Source organism: Oncorhynchus tshawytscha, linkage group LG07, assembly GCF_018296145.1.
Source record: "Oncorhynchus tshawytscha isolate Ot180627B linkage group LG07, Otsh_v2.0, whole genome shotgun sequence".
NCBI classification, from domain to species: Eukaryota; Metazoa; Chordata; class Actinopteri; order Salmoniformes; family Salmonidae; genus Oncorhynchus; species Oncorhynchus tshawytscha.
The window spans coordinates 28,217,925-28,243,807 of NC_056435.1; the positions used below are offsets into that span (position 1 = coordinate 28,217,925).

The 25,883-nt window shown below is 44.2% G+C and overlaps 1 protein-coding gene across 1 annotated transcript in view; it reads right to left on the reverse strand.

Annotated features, from left to right (window-relative positions):
* Positions 1-3,021: 3,021 nt before the first annotated feature.
* The window catches only part of skib (v-ski avian sarcoma viral oncogene homolog b), a 44,833-nt gene continuing 21,971 nt past the window's right edge, over positions 3,022-25,883 (reverse strand). The window contains exons 2-7 of the mRNA XM_024426719.2: positions 7,122-7,235; positions 6,785-6,861; positions 6,333-6,592; positions 5,716-5,999; positions 5,345-5,575; positions 3,022-5,187 (exon numbers count right to left, since the gene is read on the reverse strand). Coding sequence (XP_024282487.1) covers positions 5,017-5,187; positions 5,345-5,575; positions 5,716-5,999; positions 6,333-6,592; positions 6,785-6,861; positions 7,122-7,235 — 1,137 coding nt within the window. The 3' untranslated portion in view covers positions 3,022-5,016. The remainder of the gene's footprint in view (positions 5,188-5,344; positions 5,576-5,715; positions 6,000-6,332; positions 6,593-6,784; positions 6,862-7,121; positions 7,236-25,883) is intronic.

Here is a 25,883-nt window from a genome sequence, read left to right on the forward strand (position 1 = left end):
GAATTTCAAATGGATATTACATTTCGATTTTTTTCACTGGCCTCCACACAATACCCCATAATGTCAATGTGGAATTATGTTTTTAGAAATGTTTACAAATTAAGACAAAATGTAAAGCTGAAATGTCTTGAGTCAATAAGTATTCGACCCCTTTGTTATGTCAAGCCTAAATAAGTTCAGGAGTAGATATTTGCTTAACAAGTCACATAATAAGTTGCAAGGACTCACTCTGTGTGCAATAATAGTGTTTAACATGATTTTTGAATGACTACCTCATCTCTGAACCCCACACATACAATTATCTGTAAGGTCCCTCAGTCTAGCAGTGAATTTGAAACACAGATTCAACCACAAAATTACCAGGGAGGTTTTCCAAAGCCTCGCAAAGAAGGGCACCTATTGGTAGATGGGAAAAAATTTGAGCATGGTGAATTTTTTAAGTACCTTTTGGATGGTGTATCAATACACCCAGTCACTACAAATATACAAGCGTCCTTCCCAACTCAGATGCCAAAGAGGAAGTAAAACTGCTCAGAGATTTCACCATGAGGCCAATTGGGACTTTAAAACAGTTACAGAGTTTAATGGCTGTGATAGGAGAAAACTGAGGAGGGATCAACAACATTGTTGTTACTCCACAATACTAACCTAATTGACAGAGTGAAAAGAAGGAAACCTGTACAGAATGAACATATTCCAAAACATTCATCCTGTTTGCAACAAGCCACTAAAGCAATTCACTGTTGGTCCTGAATACAAAGTGTTATGTTTGGGGCAAATCCAATACAGCACTTTACTGAGTACCACTCTCCATACTTTCAAGCATAGTTGTGGCTGCATCATGTTATGGGTATGCTTGTAATTGTTAAGGACTGGGGAGTTTTTCAGGATTCAAAATAAACGGAATGGATCTAAGGACAGGCAGTATCCTAGAGAAAAACCTAGTTCAGTCTGTTTTCCATCAAACACTGGGAGATGAATTCACCTTTCAGCAGGAGGACAATAACTTTAAACACAAGGCCAAATCTACACTGGAGTTTCTTACCAAGAAGACAGTGAATGTTACTGAGTGGCCAAGTTACAGTTTTGACTTAAATCTGCTTGAAAATCTTTGACAAGACTTGAAAATTGTTGTCTAGCAATGATCAACAACCAATTTGACAGAGCTTGAAGAATTTTGAAATGAATCCTTGGCAAGTATTGTACAATCCAGGTGTGCAAAGGTCTTAGAGTCTTACCCAGAAAGACAGCTGTAATCACTGCTAAAGATGATTTTAATATGTATTGCCTCAGGGGTGTGAATACTTATGTAAATGAGATATTTCTGTATTTAGTTTTCAATACATTTACAAAATTGTCAAACAACATGTTTTTACTTTGTTATTAGGGAGTAGTGTGTGTAGATGGGTGAAAATATACAGTACCAGTCAAACGTTGGGACACACCTACTCATTCAAGGATTTTTCTTTATTTGGATTATTTTCTACATTCTAGAATAATAGTGAAGACATCAAAAAAGGGTTAAACAAATAAAAATATATTTTATATTTGAGATTCTTTGCCTTGATGACAGCTTTGCACACTCTTGGCATTCTCTCAACCAGTTTCACCTAGAATGCCTTTGCAACAGTCTTGAAGGAGTTCCCACATATGCTGAGCACTTGTTGGCTGCTTTTCCTTCACTCTGCGGTCCAACTCATCCCAAACCATCTCAATTGGGTTGAGGTCGGGTGATTGTGGAGGCCAGGTCATCTGATGCAGCACTCCATCACTCTCCTTCTTGGTCAAATAGTCCTTACACAGCCCAGTGGTGTGTTTGGTCATTGTCCTGTTGAAAAACAAGTGATAGTCCCACTAAGCGAAAACCAGATGGGATGGCATATCACTGCAGAATGCTGTGGTAGCCATGCTGGTTAATTGGGTCTTGAATTCTAAATAAATCACTGACAGTGTCACCAGCAAAGCACCCCCACACCATTACACCTTCTCCTCCATGCTTCACATGCAGAGATCATCCGTTCACCTATTCTGAGTCTCACAAAGACACAGCGGTTGGAACCAAAAATCTCAAATTTGGACATCAGACCAAAGGACAGATTTCCACTGGTCTAATGTCCATTGCTCCTGTTTCTTGGCCCAAGCAAGTCTCTTCTTATTATTGGTGTCCTTTTGTAGTGTTTTCTTTGAAGCAATTCGACCATGAAGGCCTGATTCATGCAGTCTCCTCTGAACAGTTGATGTTGAGATGTGTCTGTTACTTGAACTTCGTGAAGCATTTATTTGGGCTGCAATTTCTGAGGTCCAGTTAACTCTAATGAACTTATCCTCTGCAGCAGATGTAACTCTGGGTCTTCCTTTCCTGTGCCGGTCCTCATGAGAGCCAGTTTGCTTATTTGAGCTGTTCTTGCCATAATGTGGACTTGGCCTTTTACCAAATAGTGCTATCTTCTGATACCAACGCTACCTTGTCACAACACAATTGATTGGCTCAAACGCATTAAGGAAAGAAATTCCACAAATGAACTTTTAACAAGGTACACCTGTTAATTGAAATCCAGGTGACTACATCATGAAGCTGGTTGAGAGAATGCCAACAGTCTGCAAAGCTGTCATCAAGGCAAAGGGTGGCTATATTGAAGAATCTCAAGTATAAAATATATTTTGATTTGCTGAAAACTTTTTTGGTTACGACATCATTGCATATGTCTTCACTATGTAAACTCCCTACTTCAACTGTATTTCATTGTTTTGATGTCTTCACTACTATTCTAGAATGTAGAAAATAGTCAAATGTAAAGAAAAACCCTTGAATGAGTAGGTGTGTCCAAACTTTTGACTGGTACTGTGTATATTTTGAATTCATTTTGAATTCAGGCTGAAAAACAACAATGTGGAATAAGTCAAGGGATATGAATACTTGCTGAAGGCACTGTACACACAACTAATACAACTGGAAATGTGGTAACAGTTACACTTTGTGTAACTCATTGACTGTAGTAAAATATAAAACACACTCATGAATATGGTTGATTTGATTTTAATGGCTATTATACAGTTTTTCCAAAGAAAAAAAGAAACATTGAAACAAGCGGCAAAAACAAACCCCACTTCCAAACCAAAACTACAATAAAGAGCATCAACACAATGTATATTGCTAGTACATTGTACCCAACAGGTATTCAGTGGGAGAGAATAAAAGTAATTGACACATAAGACGTAAAAGTATTTTCTTCTAAAAGACATACGAGGGCACCTAGGAATGAAACCCAAAGAAGGGGTAATATTTATCCTAATAGGAGCTTTAGCATTGTCTGATAAATCGGTTGACGGTGAGATATCGTCCTCAGGTGAAATTTTTGGTCTGGGTTTTGGGAGACACCTTACAATACATCAAATAAGATAACCATAATCCATTCTATTAAATGCCCATTGATTTCAGATGATATCGAAGGGAAACAATAATGAAACTATAATAATAACATTTCAAATATAGAGTTTCTATTGGTTTCAAGTAAGAGCCAAAATAATATTCGTATGCAATTTAAGTGTGAAGCAAGCAAACTTATTGACAAATATCTTATTTGCAATATCATCCTTGAACGTTGTATTTACATAAGAGTTCGTTGAATGAAAGTGTTCTATGTTCATGTTCATTTGGGAGTTGAAAAACGTGAGGGAGTTAAATGCACAATGCAAATCTTCTTTTTAAAAAGTGCAATTCCTTTTCGTAAAGTACAAAAATATATATCCATATTTTGTATATATATGTAGAAATGTTGTTCATTGAAACTGCACATGTTGCTTTTTCAAAGAGCCCGAAAACCAGTGACTAAAAATGTATGCTTATAGTTGACAAGCAGCAAATGATTTCAGAATACAAATTATTTTACAGTACTCGATACAAAACCAGAAACGCCTCAATTCACCAAAGAGAAAGCTATATCAAAGGTGTTTTATGTGGGTAACATTAGATTTACCGGGCAGAACTCCATTCTAGCACGGGCAAGCACATTTAAACATTTGTCACATAGTTTGGTTTCATACACAATATACTGTATCTCAAAAAAACTATTTTCAAAAAGACTAATTAAAGTGTAAGGAATAAGAATGGTTAAAAAGTAGCACTTTCATAAAAGATTTAAGATGAGAACAAAAGGTGTGTGGAACTGATTCCAGGCCACACAATCCCCAAATACTTCAGGCTTCAAATACAAGAACACAAATACACACGGTAGAGGAGCTGGCGCATACATGTATACGTTTGTACGTGAATGTGTAAATATGTACGTATGTGAGCGTTGCCTGAAGGATAGCAGTGCTGCTGACGCAACATGTCCTGTACATCCTCGGGAAAAAAAGAAGAGAGAAAACATTTGAATTATTAAGCAAACTGACTGATTGAAAAAATAAAAAAATAAGTCAATAGTGGTATACTGGTGTCTGTTGTTTCCAGTGGCTTTGTAATACCTTAAAGTGTACCGAGATTCCGTGGCACTAGCAGGAGTTACACCTGCTACTGTCATTTCATGAAAACAATCACTTCTCTTTCCCCTATATATTCAAGTAACGCTATGTAGCTATATTCGTACATTTTAAATAGCTTATACCAAAATAAAATCCTTGAACAGCTTCAGGGATCTGACTGAGGGCTCTAAAGTCACTTGTGAGGTGTCTTCCATAGACCTTCTTTCTTATCTTCTGTAGGCTGTACAACAATGCGAATTCATGGTTCTGTCCACTTCCATTTTATAAAGGTCATATATTATTACAATTAACGTCCATTTCTATCATATCAGTAACCGGAAGATGCATTTTTTTTCATTCTATGAAAACCTCTCGTCTTTTGTCTCCCACAAACATCTTTCAATTTGGTGAATTTCGTTTCCTTAAACAAGAGGGCGCAGTGCATTCTGTATCCGCCCTCTTGCGTTAGGTCTCTAGTTCCGGCCACACACTGTCTCGCGCGCGCATCTTTAGGATCCAGCGGGATGTTGTGTCTGTCTCTGTGTTTCTGCGTTAGTGTGTTGGGGGTTTCCTGGCGTTGTCCTGTCGGTCTCCCAGCTGAGCCTGCAGGTCCTTGACCACCCTCTCCAGGCTCTGCCGCGCCTCCCTCTCCTGCTGTAGCTCCTCTCTCAGCTGCTCTCGGTCCGCCTCCGCCTGCTGCAGCTGAACCTGCAGCTCCTCAATCTGGAAAGGAAGGTGCACGTCGGTCAGGAAACACATGCTGTGACTCAACTATTCTTGACAACTATTCTTGACAACTATTCTTGATTAGGTGTGTGTGTGATTCCTTCTGTATGATAACCTATGTGTGCAGGCTATATCAGAAGGATCTTGGTCCTACCTGTGTGGAGTACTTGGCTCGCAGGCGTTCAGCCTCACAGCCTTTGTCGCAGACTCGTGTCTGTCTCTCTCTCTCCAGCTCTCTTTTCAGATGGCCACGGGACTCGTCCGCCTCCCTCATCTTCCTGTCCCACTCCATGCTCAGGCGTTCTATCTCTTTCCTCAGGTTGCGCTTGGCCTCGATGGCCTCTCGAAGACGCCCTTTCTTGGACACCCTCACAAAATCCAACTCCTGTGGGTGGAAAACATAAATGTTAATATTCTGCTGTGTCCTGAAGATTGTGTCACAAAATACACATTGTACACGTGAAGAAACTGTAAAAAATGTTGTGCCAGAAGTCGGCCATTTTAGACCTTGAGTGGGAGGTTTACCTGCTGAAGGCTGCGTTTGGCCTGCAGCGCTGCCCCCAGCTTCTCTTCCTGCTTCACTCTCATCTTAACAATCTCCTGCAGGAACTTCTCCCTGGCCTCCTTGGAGTCAAGACCTCCATACAGGGTCTGTCTCAGTGTGTCCAGCTCTGGGCATGAAGGTGCCCCTGGTAATACCAGCCGGGCTGGGCCCTCCAGGGGCCTCATTGTGGTCTGGGGGGTCAGGGTCCAGGACATACTGGAGCAGGCAGATGGGGGGGATGCCAAGGAGGGGACCGATGGTGGGTCTGAAAAACAGAAAAATAAAACAATATGTTTATAGGGTGAAGCCTAAAAAAGTATTGGAACAGCAGTGACATCTGCTGCTGAGTAAAATCTTCTGACTTGAGACTGCCCTGTGTGCTCTGTGCTGCACAGACTAGCCACTAGATGGCACCCTCTCACAGGGATCAGGCAAACTAACCATAGCCCACTTCCAGTATGGTAAAGACTCTCATTTCCACAGAAAGTCTTGCTGCCGTATTAGCTCGGGTTAGGTTGCCTGTCCTTGAGTATTGGAGTGTGTCCTAGTGCCCTATTTCTCTTACAGAATGTCTGAACAACAGTGTGTCATGACTCACAGTCATCACAGTCATCCACCTCAATCTCCCCGTCAGTCTCCATTTCCTCCACACCGTTGCCTGTGTTGGTGTTGATGTGAACAAGTCTGGGCCCAGGCTGTGAGTCTCCACACTGTGATGCTGGTCCGGAGCTGATGTGCTGGTCTCCCCTGCCTGGAGCCTGGCTGTGGCCCACTGGGGCCTGCTCCTCTCTCTGGTTGGCCAACGGAGCTGGGGCCACATTGGGCACCACAGACGTGTCCACATTTTTGTGGTTTGATCTGTTATGATAAGAAAATACGAGTTAGTTCAACAATATCATAGCAACGGGTTAAAAACGTGGTTATCGGCCATTGCTATGCGATAATTCCTTAGGAATGCTACCTCAATGTGTTATAAGGCTGACAGTCCGTTACCGTGGTGTGGTGAAAAGGATGAGAGAAACCATGACAGCATGACTGTCTCTGACTCACCTCTCGGCAGATGTACTTCTGGGGGACCATGGGCGGAAGGCTGACGGCCTCTGTTTCAGCTGGACCGGTTTCAGATCCTGGAAACAGATAGGATTCTGACATTATCATACAGTTATGAAACAGGGTATTAAAAAAAAACATCCTTGGAAAGGTACAGTGCGATCATAATGTAGACTGGTTGGTAAAGAGACTATTGACAACGTAATTAACTGACTGAATTACAGGGCTTATATGTATGAGGTAAGGTAACAAGGACTCTCTGTGTAGGATGGCCCTGACCCTTAGCCTTACAGCAAATCACATTTATCCCAATCAAGAGAGAACATGAGCTACAAACCTTGTTCCCTGACTTTGATAGAGATTGTAGCCAATCTGGTTGCTTCTCTTTGTCAGCAGATGGAGAGTGTATTTTCTCCAGTTTGAACTTCTTGGCTGGAACTGGGCTGTACGGCTAAAGAGAGAAGAGAAAGAGATACGGAAGAGACTATTAAATGATCACCGTCTTCATCTACCGGAGTAGTCCGTAACACGCTTGTACTGCACAAGTCGTAGATAGATAGTTCAAATGTCACGACACAACGTCCCCTTCAGCGGTGTTCGATACTGTAGTTGGCATCATTCAACTTGAGGTGTATTTCAGAGAAACATCCATGTGTCCAAATAGTCTCATCCATACAGAATCAGCTAGCGGTCCTAATCCCGTGTGTGAGGGGGGGGGAACGGTAGATGTTTCTATCAGGGTGAGGTCTGGCTGTGAGCTGGGGGCTCTGGGGTTGAGTACGGGAGGCGCCAGCAGGTGCAGGGGAGCTACTCTCTGTTCTGTGTGGGAGAGAATAGTGTTTCTGTAACCTGATGGACAACTGGAGTGAAGCCGGTGCCACTCTACCTGCGGTTCTGATCGTAGAGTCACGCAATGTTTCACCCAACTCACTTCGCTGAGCAAGATTACGTAAGCAGATGCTCTTATCCAGAGCGAGTGCATACGTTTTCAGATGAAGACACGACGAGCTAACCCAAACGTCTCGCTCTCCTTTTCCCCTCTTTCTCCCTGAGCTTCACAGCTGCAGCAGGTTTGGCCATGTAACAGTGATCCAGGAAGTGACGGTGTGTGCGGCTCTTTTGGCTTCAGTGGTGAGACAGAGTAATCTAGCCACTGGCCTCAGGTCTGCACTTGTCAGGATGCGGATAAGTTTACCTAGGAAGTGGGGAGAGGCCTGCCCGGACCTGTGAGTTATCTTACTTATCTCACTACTATGACATTCTCCCTCAAAGAGTCCTCTTTTCAATGGATGTTTCAATTGAAATCATGACTGAATATACTGTGGATGTATCATTTACATTTGAGTCATTTCGCAGATGCTCTTATTCAGAGCGGCTTAAGGGTGAAGTGCTCAAGGGCACGTCGGCAGATTACTCACTTATTCGGCTCGGGGATTCGAACCGGCGACCTTTCGGTTACTGGCCCAACACTGTTAACCGCTAGGCTACCTGCCGCCTCATAAAATTAACACAAAAGTATATACTAGACTGAATGGAAAATATACTCCACTATATCCTTTTGAAAGGTGTACCACTTGACATGGTAATAATGTTGAGGGGAGAAAGATAAATTGCCTTTGGTACTGACTGACACCTTTGGTGTAAATGAACCCTGTCTCACGGTTCTAATTAGCTTAGAAGCAGTGTGTGGTTCTGGCAATGTATCACAAGGGGGAGGTGTCAGTCAGTCAGGTCTCACACTGCACTGCCAGCCTCGGTCTACCGTACGATGGCGCTCAGACTAAAACATGCCACGCAACCTTGTCATTTCTGCTGCGCCTCTGGCCCACGAAGCTACAATCATACAAGGCCCAAGTGAAGAGGGCATAACTGTGGTTGTCTGGACACTCCTCTCATGTCTCCCTCCCTGACTCAAACGTCTGTCTCCTCTCTAAGTGTCTAACCACACACACACACAAACAGACACACACACAGTTAGGCAGCAGACTGCGAGGTTAGTGCTCGGGACATTTCACCCCGACCTCCAGTTGACTCCACGATGACTCAAACCCTCACCTGCCTCACTCAAGGCCAGAGTTTTTCGGGAAAAAAGCGGAGAGTGGTCGAAACCCGGAGTCTGTAATTACTGCCATTGCTGTTGTTTTCCCAACAAAGTCTGTCTGTCTGGTACTATTTCTACCCTGAGGTTTGCAGCTCCAGGAAAACGTGGAGCCCCAGACATAACAGAGTTAGAAAACAGACCCTCCCAGACACCACAGGGGACCTGCTGGCTAAATCTGACACTGATCTCACAGGAGAGGAGCCACACGGGCTTTACTCAGCACCACATCACAGCCATAACAAGGCCACACAGACACAGCATCAGAGACATCAACAGCCTCCTCCTGGATGCACACCACATGCCATGACTGCATTACCCTCACTGCAATCCTAGCCCAAACTACCCGACATGGCCCCTCTAAGGATGGAGTGAGTGAGTGAAGGGAGAGAGAGAGAGGAGGGAAAGAGGGAGGTAGAGAAAAAGGGAGGGGGAGACTTCCTCGCAGGAGTTTGCTTTGGCCAGGGCCCCTGTGGGAACGGGGAATGGAGTGGTGAGTGCAAGGGAGGGGGCGGGCTGTGGGGGGGGGAGCGGGACCACAGAGGAAGCACTGAGCTGGAGGAATGTGTACTTGAAGGCCAAGTACAGCCTCCTCTTAAAGAGTCCATTCAAGCAATGTCCTTTTCAACTCGCTATTGTAGGACATTTCTTTGAGGAGCCATAAAAGGGGGGGGGACCATTTCAAAGTAAACCCGTAGGCTAAACAGGAGCTAACAGTGCAGACATGCTTTGTCTGGAAACGACGGTCCTATAATAGTGTGGTAATACAGTGATAAGCAAATATCCACATGGCAAATCGTCCTAACACCACTAGAACTGTCAACAGACACATAAACACCATGCATTCCAAGTGGACTATCTGACAGTGAGAATGGTCGTTCGCCAATAGATGCCAATTGGAGCGTGATAGAAGACGGGAATGCTGTTTTACTTCATTTGACATGGATCTGATAAGCAATGACTGATTGACTGAGTTTATTGATCCAACTACAGGCCCAATCAACAAATGAGTATTATAGTCAAATGCAAACTGCTGGGTGAGAACTGCAAAATGCTTTCGGAAACAAATATACAGTGCATTCGGAAAGCATTCAGACCCATTAACATTTTTCCAAATGTTGTTACGTTACAGCCTTCTTCTAAAATGGACGAAATAAATAAATAGCTGAAATATCACATTTACATAAGTATTCAGACCCTTTACTCAGTACTTTGTTGAAGCATCTTTGGCACGATTACAGCCTCAAGTCTTCTTGGGTATGACGCTACAAGCTTGGCACACCAGTATTTGGGGAGTTCCTCCCATTCTTCTCTGCAGATCCTCTCAAGCTCTGTCAGGTTGGATGGGGAGCGTCGCTGCACAGTTATTTTCAGGTCTCTCCAGAGATGTTCGATTGAGTTCAGGTCCAGGCTCTGGCTGAGCCACTCAAGAAGATTCAATATCTTGTCATGAAGCCAATCCTGCGTTGTCTTGGCTGTGTGCAAAGGGTCATTGTCCTGTTGGAAGGTGAACCTTCTCTCCAGTCTAAAGTCCTGAGCTCTCTGAAGCAGATTTTCATCAAGGATCTCTCTGTACTTTCCGCCGTTCATCTTTCCCTCGATCCTGACTAGTCTCCCAGTCCCTTCCGCTGAAAAACATCCCCACAGCATGATGTTGCCACCACCATGCGTCACCGTAGGGATGGTGCCAGGTTTCCTCCAGATGTGATGCTTGGCATTCAGGCCAAAAAGTTCAATCTTGGTTTCATCAGACCAGCGAATCTTGTTTCTCACGGTCTGAGAGTCCTTTGGGTGCCTTTTGGCAAAGGTGTGTACCTTTCCAAATCATGTCCAATCAATTGAATTTACCACAGGTGGACTCCAGTCAAGTTGTAGAAACATCTCAAGGATGACCAATGGAAACAGGAAGCACCTGAGCTCAAAAGGCTCTGAATAGTTATGTAAATAAGGTATTTTTTTGCAAAAAATTATAAAAACCTGTTTTCACTTTGTCATTATGGGGTATTGTGTGTAGATTGATGAGGGAAAAAAATTATTTAATACATTTTAGAATAAGGCTGTAATGTAACACAATTTAGAAAAAGTCAAGGGGTCTGAATACTTTCTGAATGCACTGCATATCGAGGTTAAATTTAAAGTACAACGTGGGTAGGATCAATTTAATTGAATCGGCCCCAGCTGCTCGTTGTTTGAATGTGTCATGTCTGTCACGCTATTGGCTGTGAAAGCAGTGCTAAAACGTCTAATCCTTTAGCATTTGCCGAAGCACAAACTAAAATCTCAAATGGAATGATCTAAAAACAAAACACAGGAGTGCACTCAGAAACGGCCAAAAATAGTTCCCCAGCTGAACTTCCCCAGGCCTCCGTCACACAATACCACAGCATGCTGCATGATTGCATGGCATTAAATACACAGCAACAAGACCACAACAGTTTCACATTTCAGACCCCTTTCCCCCTACTAAACCCCTCACTGTAATCCCTAGATCTGAGTGTGCTTAGAAGGGCTCTGCCTCGCTCAAGGGCACACCAACTGGCAGAGCTCACCCGGGAAACAGCCTTAGTGGGATGTATGAGAGCGGGCAGAAGCCGAGATCTCTATTATAATATCCACATGCTCACGTGTCCACCCTGGAGTCGTTGTCCCAAAGGCGGGAAGGCAGGCGACAAGCTCACGTCCAAAATAAGACCATAGAAACGCATTGGGTTTATTTTGGACAGATTTTGTCGAGAATGGAACCTCCCGCATCGCCCTTTCCTCTCTGGCAGAGAGGTCTGAGGCAGGGCCTGGGTGGGCTGGGATGTCCGGGGGAAAGTCTATAGGCCTCTATTCAGTGCTCATGGTATCTGTGTGTAGGAAGGACAGTCCCATGATTCAGATTAAGCCTGGTGGACACACCTCCTAAATGACAGCTGGGCTGTCGATGAGCTGATTGGTGTCAGGCTTACATGTGCATATGCAACACACCTAAATACAATGCACCATGCTACCAAACCTCTGAGTCTCTAGACTTCCGAATCCTCTGTTACCATTCTCCAAATATCTAGGCTACTTCCCTTCCTGATTCACACCGTCTGAGCTAAAGTGTGTCGGGGTGACGTGGCTATCGAAGCGTGACGACAATAGGGGATCCTGGGAGAAGGTAGCCTGAGCTGCACAGCATGGTAACGCTGTGACATGCGACATGGCCACGCCGTCGACGTGCAATAAAGACACGCAGAAAAGGGATAGGGGCTGTCGTGAGCAGAGAACAGCCCGGCAGCAAAGCGACCTGGATTTGTTTGTCCTAATTGTCTATGGGGATCTGAGACTGAGATAGGTCTGAACTGCAGACGGGACGGACCGAGACCTGCTCTGTCCATTTAGATATCTGACCTACTGTATCCGGCAGCAGCAAGTCTGACACGTAGAGCCAAGTTGGAGGATGAAAGGTTCTATCACATCCCCCCGCCTTTCCACACTCCCTACGTGAGCTGCAGTGGACTCATCAACGCTGCCTAGTGTCTAGGTCTATAAACAGAGGAACCAGTCAGACTTCAGCATTTTATTAGGATCCCCATTAGCAGGGGACCCCAGCAGGGGTCCTGGGGTCCATACAACACATGACATAATACAGAACATGAATAGACAAGAACAGCTCAAGGACTGAACTACATAAATGTAAAAACAATAGAGGGGGGGTCACGCTGACACAACCACTGAGAGAAGTAGAGAGAACCATTGCTCTTACATCCAAATACATTCATACATCACATTTCCATGGAGATCAGGTATGAGCCAGACAACAGTGGACTCCTCTAATGTCCCAGGCAGGCAACAGACAGTGTAACTAGGAGGAAGCAAATCCAATTCAGCTCAAATATAGCAACCAAAACAACATCACGTGTCTGTACCCGCTTTCTCATTATGGCGAAAACAGCTGGCCTCCTGGATAAAACAGAGGGATTTCACTAAAGGAAGCGGGCTGGTTCATAATTCCAAGTGCTGTAGGCCTTATCCAACCATGGCTAAACATGACATGACAAAGATATCCTCACAGATGACATGTTATTCGTATGAGCATGTTTGGTATGGTTCTGAGTCCCAGATATCTTTGGACATGAAACGTGTTCTGTGAGTGGTGTATATTTAGACAGACATGGTGTCAAATTCCCAGAATGCCTGTTCGGAGCAGTCCATATGGACTGTGTCTGTTGCATTGGAAAACTAAACAGTACACTATTGGTTTGATGTGCTAGAACATACAGTACCGTGTTTGTGTGCAACTGAGAGCACGGACGCACACACGCACACACACACACACACACACACGTTTATGCTTCTATTCACATTTAGTTCACTTACAATGCAGGAACAGCTGCAGTGCTAACCAGGAAGCCAAAGGGGATGCTGGTTGGTTAATGAGAGGAAGAAAGATGACTAACCCTTTATAACATTCCTTTATAATGCGCCATTAATGCTCTCATAGGGCAAAAATGCATACAGTCAATGCAGACCTACTGACAACTGTCACACCCTGACCATAGTTTGCTTTGTATGTTCTATGTTTTGTTTGGTCAGGGTGTGATCTGAGTGGGCATTCTATGTTGGATGTTTTGTTTGTCTGTTTCTGTGTTTGGGGCTGATATGGTTCTCAATCAGAGGCAGGTAGTAGTCATTGTCTCTGATTGGGAGCCATATTTAGGTAACCTGTTTGGTGTTGGGGTTTGTGGGTGATTGTTCCTGTCTTTGTGTTTGTTACACCAGATAGGGCTGTTTTCGGTTTTTCACATTTCTTGTTTTGTATATTGTTCATTTATCATCTTCATTAAAGATGTATCACAATAACCACGCTGCGTTTTGGTCCGCCTCTCCTTCGACAGAAGAAAGCCGTGACAACAACGATGCAATGTTGTTAGGATTGTGTTAGGATTCAACCCATACTATGCACGAACATCGATTTCTTAAAGCGCTACTGGCACATTTACACCTACTTTGCAGATGATTATAACATCAGTCCAACATATCAAATTGTATTTGATGCATATGATTAGCAGTCCAGATTAGTGAGCTCTTCTACCTATGACAATAATGCACGTTCAGTCAGAGCAATATCTTTTCCATTGGTGATAATAATTCCACCCAGTTCCAGAGAGGAACTAGGCTAAATGACGCACATAAAGAACCCATCATCCCTCCCATCCCCTAACGTGTCCTGCCTGAGAACCTGAATTTCCACAGATTAGTCGATCTGGCCATTCAACATGAAAGACTGTAGCAGCAATAAGCACACTGCCACCATCGCGAGACAGTAAATCCAGTGTTGGGACTGCCTACATTTGAATCCCACAGATTAGTACTAATATCAACACGATTAAAATATCACTGGATAACCAATCAAAAACGCATATTTTTTAAATATTTTTTTTTACCAATGGGTAAAATAAATAGTCCTCTAAGAAAACCAATGGCCCAAACCTCATGTCTCTATCATAATCTGTTCAAGAGTTATTGGTGTTTTTACCCTTGTAGGATGTCCAAAACTAGGGTAAATAATTACACCTGGTCAAAAATCGTGAAAGTAGCATTGCGTCAGCTAGGCTGGATACTATGTGAAGATTAAGATTATGGCTAATTTACCGTTGAACTCGTCATCTTTCTTCTCGAATCCGGAGGACATGAAACATGACATGTAGTATTTTCATATTTTTAGGATACGGCCTTTCATATGAATGCAAAATCTTTTCTTTTTCGACGATTCCTCACAAAAACAAACGTATCTCGGTGATGATAATAATAATATGTTCAGTTGACTTTTAGCGACCCGCCGAAACAACTTTGCAGACGACCGCCACCAACATGTCAAACCCTCGAAAGTCGCTGCGAGAAAAGGGGTCGCCACTCTCTCACCAGAACTCGCCGCTAATTACCGGATGTATTAGCTTGCGAAATCAAACTTCTTGGACATAGTGTTTAACGATATGTTAGAGAAAGACCCCACCGAACGATTCAGAACACAAAGAATCATATTTGCCTTGGTAAACTGTATTTTAAAACATAAGGAAGAGACATTTCACCACCGAAGCGTGTTTTCACCCACTCTAGGCAGAGTGGGAGGACACCCTGCTGACTAACCTCTCCGCAACCCAAATAGTTACTGCTCTGAATACACAGACCATTATATCACATACCAGGTACCAGGCAATTCCATTAGGGAGTTAGAACTCCACCAAACAGAAAGGCTACACTGGTTACACACTGTACTGTAGTACAGTGTTTCAAGTGGAGGGCTGGATGATTGATGATAGGGAGACTGCTACTTAGTGGGGATTGGCCCTCTGTTGTCTGAGTGATTGACAGGACAAATGGACAGGCACAGAGTTAAGTGTGATAGTGGCACCCCTGTCTGACATCATCTGGCTGTTGGACTGAGGTGATGGGTTCTGCACTCACTCAAAATGAACTAAAACTCACTCTGACGACAACGGGAAACGAACGGAGGCGTTACATGGCGAGTGTCGAGTATGCCTCTTATATCGAATTTGTCTTGCCGAATTCATCCCTCTTGTGTCAAGTCCCCGCTGTGAATGTTATGTGCGGACAAAAAGTCAACATGGGAAGCAACCTGCTTCTCAGAATCCATTGTGTCTGGAAAAAGTCTGAAGGATTGCTTGTGCCCTACCCTCAGTCTCTATTTATCCTGCCATAATCTGGCTGTCTCCCCACCCAGCCGCCCATCGATCAGTCTAGTCTAGAGAGTAGACTCCAGAGCACTCTGCACAGATAGCTCTTGCAATTGGCCAACTGGCTGCTGGTGCAATCTATTAGATGTTCAAAATGTGCTATGCCATTTTATAGTAAATCATCGTTGTTACTGTCATCTAGCAAGTAGCTGTAATTCATCAAATGCCTGGATTAGAATTGGCCAACAAATGAAATCAACAAAATACAAATAGTAAACAGTGGTGAAACATGCGTTAGAGAAGGTAGAGAGAACAGTACTGGGGCAGCTGACTTGAGGTTTGGCCTGAGCTGGTAAGCTGAGCCTCATGACCACATGGTCCCTGGCAGGCCAATGGGGAGCTGGGCAGGTGGCAGGTTTATTTGGGAGGATGAAAAAGGGGATGAATGCCAGAGAGAGGTTAAGAGGTTTGAGGGGACGGGATGGGGGGACGGGTAGAGGAGGTCATAAAAGAAACGTGTAAGAGGGTGGGGTGAAGTTAGCGTCACTGCTCAGTGTCCCATATGATGTCATTTCACTGACAGTGTCTGCACTGGGAACTGGTCTTGAGGTGATTGGCTGAACCAAGGTGATAAATCTTATTGAAATTTATAGAAGCCATTCAGGCTGTTCTGTTCCAATGTCGGCTCCCCAACAGGTCCAAATACACGATATACACTCTAGTGATGGTGGAAAAAATAGATAGTTACATATCGGTTAATTATTTTTGACGATATGTATCGTATCGACAATATCGCAATATTATTTTTTGCGCTAGTTGGCTGTACCTGCACCAAAACCCCAGTATTTGTCCTTCATATCTTGTTCTCCGTGGTCTTTTTAAATAGGGAAACAATTTGTTTAAAGCACTTTTATTTCCATGTCTGATCAAAACTCGTCTTCTCATGACTCTCTCGTCTCTCTGCCGCAGCCATATAGAGAATTATGTTAGGGACATCGAATCGCAATAAAATAACAGTATTACACAGCAATACATACAGAATCGTGATAATCACAATACATATCGTATCAGCCCAGAAGTATTGCGATAATATACTTTTGTGATGTCCCTGGCAATTCCCTGCCCTAATGCACTCCAATGAGTTCTTAGTCTCTAATGTTGTGACTTTAGACGATGGGGCTGTATTTGTGTGATTGGAGACAGAGATGTGATGAGGGGGGACTTGGAAAACAGGATCGGAATTGCTTAGTTATTCTGTGTTTTGAGTATAACCTCTTAATCACTGTTTCGAGAAAACAAACAAAAGTGTGGAAGGGGTGCTAATGGCCCCATGCAGAATGACAGGAAACATTCTAAATGTGAAGGTCTCCACTTAGAGAACTAAGGAGCCCCAGCATGTGGCTGTGAGGCTGAGTGCCAGGAAAAAAATACTACTTCAAAATCACTGGGTTTATATGTGTGTGTGTGTGTGTGTGTGTGTGTGTGTGTGTGTGTGTGTGTGTGTGTGTGTGTGTGTGTGTGTGTGTGTGTGTGTGTGTGTGTGTGTGTGTGTGTGTGTGTGTGTGTGTGTGTGTGTGTGTGTGCGTGCGTGCGTGCGTGTGTGTGTGTGCTACCAAGTAATTGCTGACCAATTTTGCAAAATACATGAAGGTTTCTAGTCTGTGTATGTCCTCATTTATGCTCAACTTGCATGATAACTTCAACGTAATAGGACGAACGCAATGCTTCTTTGTGTGTATAGTAACATCCGACAGAGATCAAATAGCATTTCACTTGTTTCCACTTGCTCAAGGAATTGTCTCGGAGGGAAATAGGGGACCAAAACACCCACAACATCCGTTCCTCAGATGGCACATTCCATACGTAAACATTTGGCTCGTCTCCCTCCTCCCCCCGTTAACAGGAAGGCAAGATCTGCTTACAAGAGATGTGGGTGAGAGGGCCCGGTCTCGGAGCCTCCATAAAATAAATACGAGTGTTCTAAAATGGAAGGCTAGGGGGGAAGTGGGGGGAGTGGACGGACCACAGCATCGCTCAACTCATAGTAATGCTTCGTCTGCTTCATGACCCTGAAAATACTTGGACATTTCTTTTTCCTGGATCATTTTATTACACTCTTCTGAATCTGGGGCCAGTGTTTTTCTCCATAGCAACCACAAAACAGTGGAGCACAGCTAAACTCTGAGTTAACAAACAGAACTCGACAAAATCCCCATTTTCAACGCCAGGGTTTTCCCAAAGCAGAGAAAAGCAGCAAACACTCCCAGACCCTGAATGAAGACGGCTTTAAAACGGGGACTGTATGATTGCAGAAACCATGAATAGAGACACATGTTGAAATAAACACATGCACATGGATACACTGATACGTACTGTATATGAGATGGGGGGGGGGGTAAATGTCATCATATTTTTCCTGTGAGCCTCAGGTGCGTGATGTGACGTGGTGCAGTCTGCATTCAGTCTGTATTCCTGCCAACAGCACTGAACAGTAGGTCAGGGAGGGTCGGGAGCGGGAGGCAGCAGCTGGTCACTACAGCTGACCCTAGGGAACCTGGTCACTCAGACAGGCTAGCTGGAGCTTAGAGCTGCCCGGCCGGGCCTGGCCAGCAGGAGAACAGACAGACAGGCAAGTACAGTCACAGCATTATATAAATGTCTCCTGTCTCTCAGCTCAGCCCTGAGCCGTAAGGACACAGGCGCTTTGTGGCCTAATGCTGCCTGCAACCCAGCATGGGGATTACAGACAACCAGCCAGGCAGGCACAGGCCTGAGGAGAGGCCACAGTGTAAGTATGTCATCCCTCCACTGCCTCCCCGGGCCCTGGCCCCAAACTCTCTCGCAGCAAATCCACTCTGACCCCGTGGCTGAGCTCTGACCAGTGACCATAGACGGCTGCCAAGCGACTGCAAACTCTATCACCACACAGCTACTACAGCTCTCACTGGTGTTAAGTACAAGGTAGAGGGAGAGAGACTGCTTGGTTTATTTTGTCTGTGATTTCTAAAAACACCAAGTTCACAATTTATTGGACTGAAAAAACATCTATATATTTTTTTTTTACTGCAAATTGAAATCTACCTTTTTGAATCTCTCAAGCCCTATTAGTTAAGCTCCCTGAATAGGAGGCGTTTTTGAAAACCACTGTAAAAAAAAGAGAGAGTTTCTGTGCTGTCAGTACAGTGCTCCTCTTGCTACCTACCATGAATCATACTCATCAGTTAGCCAGCCAGCCAGCAGAGGATTTAGTGCGTGTTCTTCTTGTCTTGACTGTTTAAGGCTGTTCCCAATGACAACAGGACAGGTCTACTACACTGTAACCCAAGACTGTAGTATGCTGGGCTGGGATTTTCAGCTGCTACCCGGGCTGTAGGAGCAGCTGTGAGGCAGTTCCTCTATTGTGTGGAGTGTGGGTCACTCACTTTTTTTAGACTTTACAACACATAGTATCAAACTAAATTATACTTTATTTGTTGCATGTAAGGCCATTGCGAAAGGGCATGATTAGCTGTCTGTCTGTCTGTCTGTCTCTCTAGTAGCAAGCAGAGAGGAGTATGCCACAGGGAGGGGAGGCCCAGCACAGGAACTCAATAATAACTTTCAGCAGTCTAGCCAAGAGGCTGGAGGCCCAGACTGCGGCTGTTCCCTCTTGCTCCTCTCCCTCCCTCCGCTGGACCCCACGCTCCTCCCTTCCACCCCCCTCCTCCTGGCCTGTGTCTGCTCCACAGGACTGATGCATTCTGCAGACAGGCCAGCGCTCTTAAAGAGACACAGGACACATTTTTCTCCCCTGATTCACTGCAGTGGATACACCCACTAACTCAGAGCAGAGCCCATTATTTCCAGACTCTTTTCTTTTCTCTCAACCTTTTGCTTGGAACTCAAGAGATCTCAACAAGACACGGAAAGTGAGGGGGAAACAGACTGAAATATGTTAAGAGGCTCTAAGTGGATCTCAGGCAGAATGATTTCAGTGCAGCAGCTTGTGAGAGACCCTTTGATGCTCTTCTTTAAAAGGAAGGAGAAGGGCTTGTCGAGTGCAATCAACTGTCTTGGCCATGAAAGTGTATTTGATGCCATTATTATGATAATCATTAGGGACAATCCAATGAACTTCATCAGACGGACCTCAGAGAGCAACTGCTGCCACCCTGGAGTTGGCTATAAGAGGTAGCTCGGCCCTCTCGTGAATCATCACAGATTACATTACTGCTGCCACCCTGGAGTTGGCTATAAGAGGTAGCTCGGCCCTCTCGTGAATCATCACAGATTACATTACTGCTGCCACCCTGGAGTTGGCTATAAGAGGTAGCTCGGCCCTCTCGTGAATCATCACAGATTACATTACTGCTGCCACCCTGGAGTTGGCTATAAGAGGTAGCTCGGCCCTCTCGTGAATCATCACAGATTACATTACTGCTGCCACCCTGGAGTTGGCTATAAGAGGTAGCTCGGCCCTCTCGTGAATCATCACAGATTACATTACTGCTGCCGACTATACAGGAAGAGCCGAATGTATCTCGTATTAAATGCAGTTACAGTCCACCATACAAAGTTGCACTCTGTATTGGAGGTCGACCGATTAATCGGAATGACCAGTTTTCATAACAATTGGAAATCGGTATTTTTGGGCGCCGATTTCCGATTATTTTTTAAATTAAAATTTTTAATTTTTTGTACCTTTTATTTAACTAGACAAGTCAGTTAAGAACACATTCTTATTTTCAATGACTGCCTAGGAACTGTGGGTTAACTGCCTTGCCTTGCCTGTCAGCTCAGGGGTTCCAATCTTGCAACCGCACAGTTAACTAGTCCAACACTCTAACCATTGCACTCCACGAGTAGCCTGCCTGTTACGCGAATGCAGTAGAAGCCAACGTAAATTGCTAGCTAGCATTAAACTTATCTTATAAAAAACAATCAATCATAATCACTAGTTATAACTACTAATCCAGTTTAGCAGGCAATATTAACCAGGTGAAATTGTGTAATTTCTCTTGCGTTCATTGCACGCAGAGTCAGGGTATATGCAAGTTTGGGCTGCCTGGCTCATTGCGAATTAATTTGCCATAATTATGACATAGATTGAAGGTTGTGCAATGTAACAAGAATATTTAGATTTAGGGATGCCACCCGTTAGATAAAATACCGAACGGTTCCGTATTTCACTGAAATAATAAATGTTTTGTTTTCGAAATGATAGTTTCCGGATTCGATCATATTACTGACCAAAGGCTCGTATTTCTGTGTGTTATTATGTTATAATTAAGTCTGATTTGATAGAGCAGTCTGACTGAGCAGCAGCAGGCCTGTTATCATTCATTCAAACAGCACTTTTATGCATTTTGCCAGCAGCTCTTCGCAAGCACAGGCCTGTTTATGACTTCAAGCCTATCAGCCTAATGGCTGGTGTAACCAATGTGAAATGGCAAGCTAGTTAGCTGGGTGTGCGCTAATACTGTTTCAAACGTCACTTGCTTTTAGATTTGGAGTAGTTATTCCCCTTGCGCTGCAAGGGCCGCAGCTTTTGTGGAGCGATGGGTAATGATGCTTTGAGTGTGGCTGTTGTCGATGTGTTCCTGGTTCGAGCCCAGGGAGGGGCGAGGAGGGGGACGGAAGCTATACTGTTACACTGGCAATACTATAGTGCCTATAAGAACATCCAATAGTCAAAGGTATATGAAATACAAATGGTATAGAGAGAAATAGTCCTATAAATACTATATTAACTACAACCTAAAACCTCTTACCTTGGAATATTGAAGTCTCATGTTAAAAGGAACCACCAACTTTCATATGTTCTCATGTTCTGAGCAAGGAACTTAAACGTTAGCTTTTTTATATGGCACATATTTTTACATGGCACATATTACTTTCTTCTCCAACACTTTTTGCATTATTTAAACCAAATTGAACATGTTTCATTATTTATTTGAGGCTAAATTGATTGTATTGATGTTTTATATTAAGTTAAAATAAGTGTTAATTCAGTATTGTTGTAATTGTCATTATTACAAAAAATAAAAAAAGTTTTTAAATTTTTTTTAAATCGGCCGATTAATCGGTACCGTCTTTTTGGGCCTCATATAATCGGTATCGGCGTTGAAAAATCATAATCGGTCGACCTCTACTCTGTATTAGAGGTCTTCTCGGGTTAAAATGTTGGACCCGAAGACAATTAGATCCGGGCCCGAACGGACCCGATCATTTAAAAAAGGGGGGACCTGGACCTGAGAACAATCAGACCCGAACCCGAATTGACCCAATGACAACCAGACCTAGACCAGACCCGATTGTACCCGAGTGACAAAAAATTATGTTTATCAGCTATCAGCTCTTCTGGTTAACAAATAGGTCTAGGCCTTCTATACGTTATTAGCGTAAAATGAATATGCTATAGGCTATGCAGAGCTGTGGATGGGTCCATTCAGGTCCACTCAGGTCTATCAGCTGATGACAATCAAACAGGAAACAGGACCCAACCCAGACCCAAGGGAAAAGTTGGACCCTGGTCAGGTCCCAGGTCGGGTCTCGGATAGACCCGTGAAGACCTCTACTATGCATCCAAACTGATGTGGTGAAGATCTGGTTACCACAGACCTGGTAGGAAATGTATCACTGCAGTACGGACAGAAGACACACTCAACTCATCAAACACACCCCTATGCCTGCCTCAAATAGGTATGGTGGAACTTTGGTTTGAATGGGTTAAAAATGAACCGCATCAGTTTTATAAGCTAACTGTGTAAACCAGGGCACTACATGTGTTGTGTAAACAGTGTGACTCTGTGGAGTGCTGTATGTAGAGCTGTAAACGATCAAACATTTAATGTGGTTGAGTGAAACAGAAACCTACAAGGGTGTGCCTGCCAAACACACTTTCATTATTTTGCTGTCAGCACTTTCCTTCTCTGGATAAACTGTGTGGGAAGCCATGGGTCTGAAAACTCAACCCATGACAGACAAGGAAAGAGGTCAACCTGCCTACTAACTAATTCAAATAACATCAATGTTGACTTTTTTTAAAAATGCAGTTTTCCTGTGAGGAGGACTGACTGCTGGACATACATTAATTTATTTTGATACATAAATCTGGGAATACAGGAAACCTCATCGCCATCACATAAAAAACAAAAAAACTAGAATAGCAGAAAGAACAAGCATCCCGACATAAACTGAACAGGTTGTGCTTCGATATAAGCCACATGTCACGGAGGGGCTCAGGGATGAACAGATCTGAAGCTGCAGCGCTACAAAAGACGAAGCCTCTATGGGAGGTATCAGTACCAGAGTCAGCACAGAACCCCAGCATTCTGAAATGATAACCCCAATCTGGGAAACCGATACGCAAAGCATCCAGCTACAGACGGGCCAAAGACTTCCACTCCAGTCTCAGAAAGCAGGCAAAGAGACACCCCAGGAGGAGCACACAACTGAGAATCTCAAGAGGGTCCTCGTCTCAGAGGGATATCGATGAGAGACTCTCTCCGACCCCCGTTTTTGTTTTCACGTTCAACAACGCTGTGATTTCATCTCAGGCTGATGTTTAAAGAAAACATCTATTAGATTGTCTCTATGATAAAGATGACGAGACCGGGAGCCCATCGTCCGATGAAACAAAGCTGTTCATTACTCAATGGAATACAGAGAGCTTTGCGAAGGTGACACGTGCCCAACCATTGAATCACCAGTGTTTACGCATCCACATCATTCTGCACCATCTGTGATACTCAGGGCTGGTGCTCTGCCTGATTTAACAAGCTAATAGCAACGGCACAATGACAAGAGGCGCGCATAGCTAAAGCATTAAGCACTACAGGCACTAATGAAACAAAGTCTCTCAGGTAGAACAACATTTGGCGAAAACATTTGACAGCAACAACAAAGGACTCTCCTCTCATTTCCATTTACACTCCAGCTGACTGCAGAATCAGATGCCACCTCCCTTCACCTTGCGACAAGGAATTGAAGAACGGAATAGGGGGAAGAAATGCGCTGAACTTCTGACCCTGTCAGTACAGACTATGGAGGAAGCTCTGAAGCTTTTGGGGGCAACTAGAGTCCACCATCCACTCTGTCTCTCTTCCCCTCCATGTCTCACCCTGCCGTCCTATAAAACCCTCCTGCTCCCCATTTTATGGCTGCCAGATGGTAGGGAAGCCTTCTTGGCTCTGGACTTGCCTCTCCAGTCTAGTAAAACCAGTTGACCTCGGCAACATAAAAACGGGGGCATTTATGAAAACGTCTCGGGAACAAAACACACAAACATCCCGCCACTGAAACAACCAACGCCATTTAGTCTCTCAGAAAGAGGTCCAGAGGTGGAAATGTGCCTCTCACACATGAACACTGACGGTGTATGTTTTCCACCAGATGTGGAGGCTACACCCAGGTACGGCTCTATGTGCGAGAGGTTTTATTTGCATGCCTTGGGTGTGAATACAAGTCCTTGGCAGCCTCTTAACGTCGCCCCCTGAGAAACAAAACAAACGCAGTGGTCTATATTCAGGTCGGTGTCCCACAGTCCGGCTCATGGTTCACTACATTCTTGTTCCGGTGCTGAGGTCACCTCTCTAACAAACAAACGTTCCCATCCACAATATCCACCTGGGCCAGAGGGGTTTAAATGAGCAATCTGGATGAAATGTGGCACATTTCAGCTCTCTGAACACCGTTTCATAAGCAGGTCTTTTTGATGAAGTAAGATTTTGGTCAAAAGTTGAATTAAAAATGACAAAACGAATATAGAGGAGGTCGACTAAACCTGTCCCATGTTTCTGCAACTACCTCCTCCGAACAAACAAGCTTTGAAATATGTTCTACCCTCCAGTGGTTTTTCAGCCAGTGACTCTTATCACAGAGTCACATTTTAAAAAGCAGGACACAACTTCATTCCCATCCCAGGTTAGAGGCTGTGTTGAATTAAGAGCCGTTTGAGAGGGTTAAGAAAGTGCGGATAACTCTATATAAAATGGCAGGTTCAATCAATGGCTTCCTTTTACTGCTAATCAATTGCTCTTCCAATAACAACTGCTTTCAACTGCTTTCCCCCCTCCTCACCTCAGATGCCTCTCATTCTCTCTCCTTTATTTGTTCTACCAGTTGGAAACTAGCATGTATATACTGCAATTCAACCTGACCTCCAGGCAACCCCTGGTCCTGCCCCTGCCATGGCTGCCGAAGCCATTAGAGCTAGATGTGACTTCAGGCTATTAGCGTGATAAAAGTTCACTGTCTCTCCAGCCACTCTACAAGGCTGCTGTTAGAAACGCCTGCTGGAGTCTATGGAACATCTCTCTCACACTACTAGCCCAAAGACATCCAGATAGATGGTTTGTTGGGGTGGCATTTGGTCAAGACACACATGCTTTAAATGAGTACAATTGGGCTCATTTCAAAACAAAAAAATGATGCTGATTGCACTTCAAAGTACCGTCCAAGAAAGAAAAAAAAGAAAAAGGAAAAAAACCCGTACACGCGGTAAAAACACATAAACATAACACAAGTGGCTGTGGCTCTAAGTCTAGCGTGATTTGACTGTGCCTTGGCGCTGCTGTGTGTGTATAAAGGGGGACTGAGGTGGGGGTCTGTGCTGTGGTGCTGTGTTTCTCCTGTACTGTCTGAGCTGTGGGCAGCCAGGCTATATAACTGCAGCCTCAGCACTTCTCTCCATATTCTCCAGTTTCAAGCCAAGTGAGAGAACAAAGGCAGTGAGCTAAACTGCTGCAGAGGGAATGAGGACAGACAGACAGACAGACAGACAGACAGACAGACAGACAGACAGACAGACAGGCAAGCAGACAGACAGACAGGCAGACAGACAGGCAGACAGGCAGACAGACAGGCAGACAGACAGACAGGCAGACAGTGGCATATAGAAGAGAAGAGGGTGCCCTCAATAATGAGTGCTGCCTGGTACAGTCAGTCTATGACAGAGTCCTCCTAGCTGTCGGACTACAGAAATAGATCCCATGCATCCGTTTTCCAGTAAGACTTCAGTTCTGCCCTGGCTGCTGGAGCTCACTGCTTACTTGATACTTTTGCAGAGCAGCTCTTTTTTTTTTACACGATAAAAGGAAACTGCAGCATGCCTGGAATCTTCACCGTCACATTTTTTGATACTGCAAATGACCTTGAACATAGTTATATCGGTACTAATGCATTCACTCGACGAGACTTATTTTTTTCGAAAACGTACAATTCACAGTCTCTAATTGCGCCGTTTGAGACTTGCCTTAGTTAGAAAGGCCATTCTGGGCAGCTGTTGGTAAATTTAATGCGTGCCTGTGTCCGTGTTGGTCCATGCCAGCCCTGCCCCATCAAGGCCCAACCCAGT